Here is a 6,000-nt window from a genome sequence, read left to right on the forward strand (position 1 = left end):
TAAAAGAACACTTCAAAGATGACAAGAGACGCTACTAAACTCAGAGTATTAAAAAACAAAAGTTCATAGAGAAGATAGAAGCAATCTACAAATTAAATAAACTGGAAAACGCCATACTATTGCAGCTGGATGAGTGTTGGAGCAACTGAGATTAGAAGTTCCAAAGATTCATCCGGGGGCCTTGTTCTGTCCCAAAGAGTTTTTTTTTTTTTCTTTTTCTAGACATATGCTCTGTTTTGCACAGTTTACTGAAACTGCTGACTAAGGGGAGCATTGGGGCTTGTGGGCCACCAAAAATGGCTTCAGGATGAAGAGAATATGTGCCTTTAGGCAAGATTTGGTTTGGAGTAATGATAGAAGGAAAAAAAAAAACATGCAGGAAGATTGTAAAAATCAGATCATTGTAAAGACAGGCAGAAGTGGTGTTTTGCCAAAGACATTACAACTATCAACATCCATGTATTACTGTTCATCAATAAATACTAACCCATTAAACTTTTTAACTCTATTTTTATGAAAATGTGAAGATAAAATCCTATGACAAATGGCAAAATTAGAATAAATTCTTAGGTTATTTTCTCCAAACCATTATAAACAGAAGGATTCAGGGTAATAATGAGTAAATCCAGCTACACAGTGCTGGAATATCAATTTTTTTAAGTGGGATAACTATATCAAACAAATCGTAAAATTAAACTATTGGTAAAAAGTTAGAGCTAATGGACTAACCTCAAAGCATATTAGAATAAATGGTGTGAAAATGATTTTTATGAATTAATAAACATAACATTTTAAATGGAGTTCAAATTGAGTTCATCTTGAATTTTATGAGTCATTAAACCATATGGCATCTTCTATTAGCTTAAACTCTGAAGATCTTAGTGTAAAAACCTGAAAGCAAGAGAAATAATGCAAATATGAGACTGGAAAGGGAAATCATTTTTTTTAACTCTTGTAGATATTAGAAGAAATTTGTCAGAAAAATAACTGGGGACAGCCAGTGTACCAGCTGCACTCTGCCATTGGACAAGATCAAAGGCAACTCTTCTTATACAAAATCACCATCCCTGCCCTGGCGAGCCAGAATCCCGCAATGTACGTCACTTCTCCAAATCCCTAATCGTTTCAATTTTAGAATAAGAGGCTCTTGAAATTCACTGTACTTTATCACTATCTAAATAAGATAAATATTTAAGTCTACTAGGTACTCACTTTTCATTAAATGTAAACACTGAGATGTGCCGCTGAGATATGCAGGCCAACTATGAGAGTAGTATCTCCAAGTCCTCAAGTTTTAAATAGACAGTGAAGACTGTGTAGTATAACCAACCAGTGGAAAAGCACAGATATAAGATGTATAGAAAGGAAAACTACAGCCCAGTTTTATCTGTGTATTATTTTGGTTGAACCATATGAAATTACCATTTTATACATAACAACACCCATGCCCTGTCTTTTAAATTCTGGACCACAGATATAACCTGAGTGGTTATCACCTTCTAAATTTTACCTTGAGCCTGCATTTCTACATATTTTAGGAACCACCGTGTTTCCCGTGTATGTTAGAAAAGACTGGTGATGAGTTACAAGTATGCTCCAGAAATGTTATCACCCACCGATGTTCTGGGTCAATTCACAAATATTCCAGCATGCATATATAGTTAGAAGCTTTAAAAGCAAAGAGAATGAAGAATACCCACACACACAATTCCACTATCCGGTTATCCTAAAAAGCAAATAATGCCTTAGGTTTCCACCCATCTCAGCAGCACAAGTTTAAAATGTGTACCCTGACTGACTCTGCTTTCCAGCCATCCTTTCACACCTCCGAAGCTAAGTGCCTACGTGGATGAAGCCAAGACGTATGCAGCCGAGTACACCCTGCAGACCCTGGGCATCCCCACTGATGGAGCCGATGCCGCCACCACAGCTGCTGCTGCCGCGTTTCCAGGTATGGGAAAATTGTGCCAGAAATGGTACCCTGCAGAGTGTGTGGGAAACCCTTCTTGGGATCATGTACTCACAAAGTTGTCTGTGACCTCCACTACAATAAATCTGATTTCCACCACCTATCACCAAAAGGAATTTGCCCAATGAGTGAGCCATCAATCTATGAGGCATGAGAATAGAGCTTGGCAGCGGCCCTGGTGGGGGGGGGACTAGGAATGGGGGTGGGGGGTGGACTAGGAGTGGGGGTGGGGGTGGGGGGGACTAGTCTCAGCTCAGCTGTCAGCAGGTGTGTGATCTCAAATGAATCAATCTCTCTGCGCCTGGTTTGTTTTGATCTTTACTTTTAATAAGAGAGTTTAGAACTACCTATTAATAGCCGATGTTTATTTGAACTCTTACGATGTGCCAGGCACTCACCTGCCTCAGTAATGCTCAGGACACCACAAGAGCTAGGACCTATCATAATGCCTGTTGTACAGATGAAAAACCCCAATATTAGAAAGATTAAGTAATTTGGCCAACGTCAGTCAGCTTTTAAACAATCTTCTTAAGCAACTGGGACTCCCACCCCAATTCTAATCTTCAGTTCTACTGAATTCTTTTATTAAATTGCTTTCTGAAAGAAATGTGTGCATCAAATTCTTCTTATTTTAAGTCAAAAATTGTGTGTGTGTGAGACAGAAAGAGAGAGAGAGAGCCTTTCAATAAGTGATAATCAGGGTCATTTTAATCTGTTCTATAATTTTGTCGTGGGACATCTGCTGATTACTTAAAGCCTATCTGTAGATCAACATGCCTTTGGGGTCACATTTAAAAGACTTTTCCCCATTTATTATGTACCCACAACAAATGCTAATAATTAAAAATGAATCCTCTAGAAATTAAAGAGGACCAGACAAAAAGTTTCTTTTAGAAATTTTCCCTCAGCAGTTCATCTGAGTAACTCCACTCTTTCTTAGTAATAAAAGTTTATGTCTTTCAAGGAAATTTGTCATTCTGATTTATTGTTGTGTTGGCACACCTCCCATAAGGCCAAATCAGAGAGTTCTGACTAGACCCAGGAACAGGACTTTCCTATCACTGATGAATTCCTCTATTGGGCATATGTAGGTATGAGAACTGCTGTATTCCTCACATCCGTATAACACCTGGGCTCGCTCTCATTTCCTTTTATTTCTCAGAACTTGCAAATAGGTCCTCCATTCTAGCAAGTGAGGCTGAGACTAATCACGTTTCACATGATGCGAGTGTGACCTTAATTCCAGCTTTGTCCCATGGAACAGGGAGGAGACGCATGATGTGCCCCTTCAAGGTTACCAAGGCAACAGCTATCACTGCCGAGGGCCAGGTCCCTCCTGGGCTCTGCTGGGGCCATCAGCTCCGTGCCTGCATTCTCTACACCAGCATGTTGACACATCCGTCTTCTGGAAACCTGTGCCAGGCTTCTCAGTTCTTGGAAAAAGTTGAGCCCCTGTCTTGCAGAAAGCTGCACCCCAAAGACACCTAATTAATGTACTTCAAAAATAAATGACTCACTGCCAGAAAAACTTTTAAAGTTTGCTTTCACTTTGGAAAGGATTTTTCTTCTACCCCAAAATGGTTTTTCTTCCCCTCATTTTATTTGTTCCTACAATAAATAAAAAATTATTTAGAGCATGAGAGTTATCTTGGGAATGCCTAAGAATTTGAGAGCATCTTTTATAACTTTGCTACGGAATCAAGCAAAGAACAATAGGCTCCAAGAGAAGAGTCTGTTTCAAACACAGATACTCTTGCACTTAAGAAATTAGCCAAATTGAAAAATAAAATTCAAAATCCCTAATGATAAGATTTATGCTACACACACACATACTCACACGTATTATTTTACTAACTCACATACTTTAGAAATACTGTTTCCAAATTTATGAAAGTAATTGTCAACACATTTCTCATAACCTTGGAAAATATACCAAACTTCACTAGTGCATTAGTCAGCATTTCTGCCCAAAGTGCATGAGCCGGGGAGTGGATTCAATTTTTAAAAAAAATAGTCCAGCCAGCTTCCCGCCACCACTTCCTGAGAAGCCACCAGAAAGAAATCAATGTGTCTGAGGCTGGGCAGACTTCCACAGTACATAAACCAAATGGGCTTGTTTAAAATGTCAGGTCCCCATTCATTGCTTAAGTATACCTTTCCCTTTTTCTTGTCACCTTTCGCAATTTGGGGATCATCTCAGAAATAACCAGGTTTTAGTCTAAAACATTAATGGGGAAATACTGCTTTTTGATAATAGCTATTATGTCCTTTTCTTCAAAAGTGAGTATTAATCAGCTAGACATCATACCAACGTGAAAGCACGTGATTATTCCCTCATCACTCAGAGCCCCTTGGTTCTCTGATAGTGAGGACAAGCACCTGGGCCTCCACGAGTGCCAAGACAGCTCGATGGTGGGGTGAGGTATTCTTTTCCCTGTCCAGTTAAGTCCAAATGTGGACACACTAGGTATTTGCTTTTATGGCGCTATATAGACACATGCTAAAACTTTCAGTATTTCTCCTACTGGTCCACCCAGTCCCTACAGTCTTCCTTGGGTAAAGGCAATGTTTTTAACATTCTATTTAGGTGAGCGTGAGGGTGCAACAGACCCACAGAACCCCTCGCCCATGCCTTGCAACCCATCAGTCGCTTCCCCTCTATAAGTTCTGAGATCCTCTGAACAAGTTCTAAATATGATGCTTTAACCCAGCTCAGCATCCTGTTAAGTTTGTTTCTTGGAATCTATCCCCAGTGGTCCCAATTTTCCAAGAATGAAATGATTCTGACATAGATGGCTTACCCCAATTCGAGGAACACTGTTCCCTAATCAATGAGTCCAGATATTATGTCCCCCAAGGGCACTTTTTAAAATGTATATATTAGCTTTTGGATTTAAGCAATATATTAAATTTTCATATTTCAAAAAGAAGAAGCCAAAAGGAAGCACATTCGAATCCCTTTCATGATGTTTTCTCTGCCTCCTTCTCCAGGCTACGGTCTCCCAAATGCACCTGCCTCCATGTCCGCAGCCCAGCTCAAGCAGGCAGTGACCCTGGGACAAGACTTGGCAGCATATACGACGTATGAGGTCTACCCCACTTTTGCAGTGACTGCCCGAGGGGATGGCTATGGAACCTTCTGAAGACATCTTTCTTTTCATTTAAGAATGAAACACACAAAGCTCGATCTAGAAGAAATAAACCTCTCACTCAGTCCCTTAATGATCACAAGTAATACTTTCCCCAGAGTGATGCCTTTCTGGATATGGTATAGCTTATACTGATTGTAGAATTGTGATATGAGAACTTTATTCCTAATGAAATCAAATATTAGGAAGCCATTTGTCTAACAGAAAGCTAAAGAGCCATTTCCCCCTGAAAGTTGTTCTTCCAGGGTTCCTAAGTGTCTTGGGAGTATGTTTACATACCCTGACAGAGTGAAGAGAGATCTTTAGCCAGTAAGAGTTCAGGGGCTAAGCAGATCTGGGCAGCCAGTAACAACCAAAGGAGCCAAGTAAGTTCCAAAGTCTTAACCCCTAGCTCACAGCTGCTTTTGTAATACACAAAGTCACAAAAGGCAAAGGGACAGTAGGAGATGCTCTTCCACACCCATTCCCCATTGCCCACTGCGTGGTACGTGCCCATAGGCTGGAGCTCCTGAGAGACTGTCCAAGGTCTAATGCAGTCAGCATCATTTCAGTCTGAAAACTCCATCCAGTCAATCTGTCATAGGTCAGGATCTTCTCATCCCCTGCAGCCCATGGGGACTTGGAAATTGACATGATGTGTTACAGCTATAGTTTAAACAAACCCAGGCCCATTGTTTATTAAACTCATTAGCCCACACCTCTTTTTGCCTGGAACTCCTCCCCTTCCCAAGGATGCCCACAACATAATAGACATGCCTACTTGAAATGACTTTTTCTCATTTTAAACATTTTGACTTGTCCATACTGATTTAGTCTCATCTCAGTCTTATTTTGCTCATCTGTCATAGCATAAAATAATTCAAATCTATAGAATATCATTTA

General features: G+C 40.1%; 1 protein-coding gene across 3 annotated transcripts in view; it reads left to right on the plus strand.

The window, feature by feature from the left end:
* The window catches only part of A1CF (APOBEC1 complementation factor), a 73,717-nt gene extending 68,526 nt beyond the window's left edge, over positions 1-5,191 (plus strand). For all 3 annotated transcript variants that reach the window (XM_006206635.4, XM_031682469.2, XM_072971527.1), the window contains 3 exons: positions 959-1,095; positions 1,812-1,951; positions 4,961-5,191. In XM_006206635.4, the coding sequence (XP_006206697.1) occupies positions 959-1,095; positions 1,812-1,951; positions 4,961-5,112 (429 nt within the window). In that variant the 3' untranslated portion in view covers positions 5,113-5,191. The remainder of the gene's footprint in view (positions 1-958; positions 1,096-1,811; positions 1,952-4,960) is intronic.
* Positions 5,192-6,000: the final 809 nt, after the last annotated feature.

Source organism: Vicugna pacos, chromosome 11 (genome assembly GCF_048564905.1).
Source record: "Vicugna pacos chromosome 11, VicPac4, whole genome shotgun sequence".
Lineage (NCBI taxonomy): Eukaryota > Metazoa > Chordata > Mammalia > Artiodactyla > Camelidae > Vicugna > Vicugna pacos.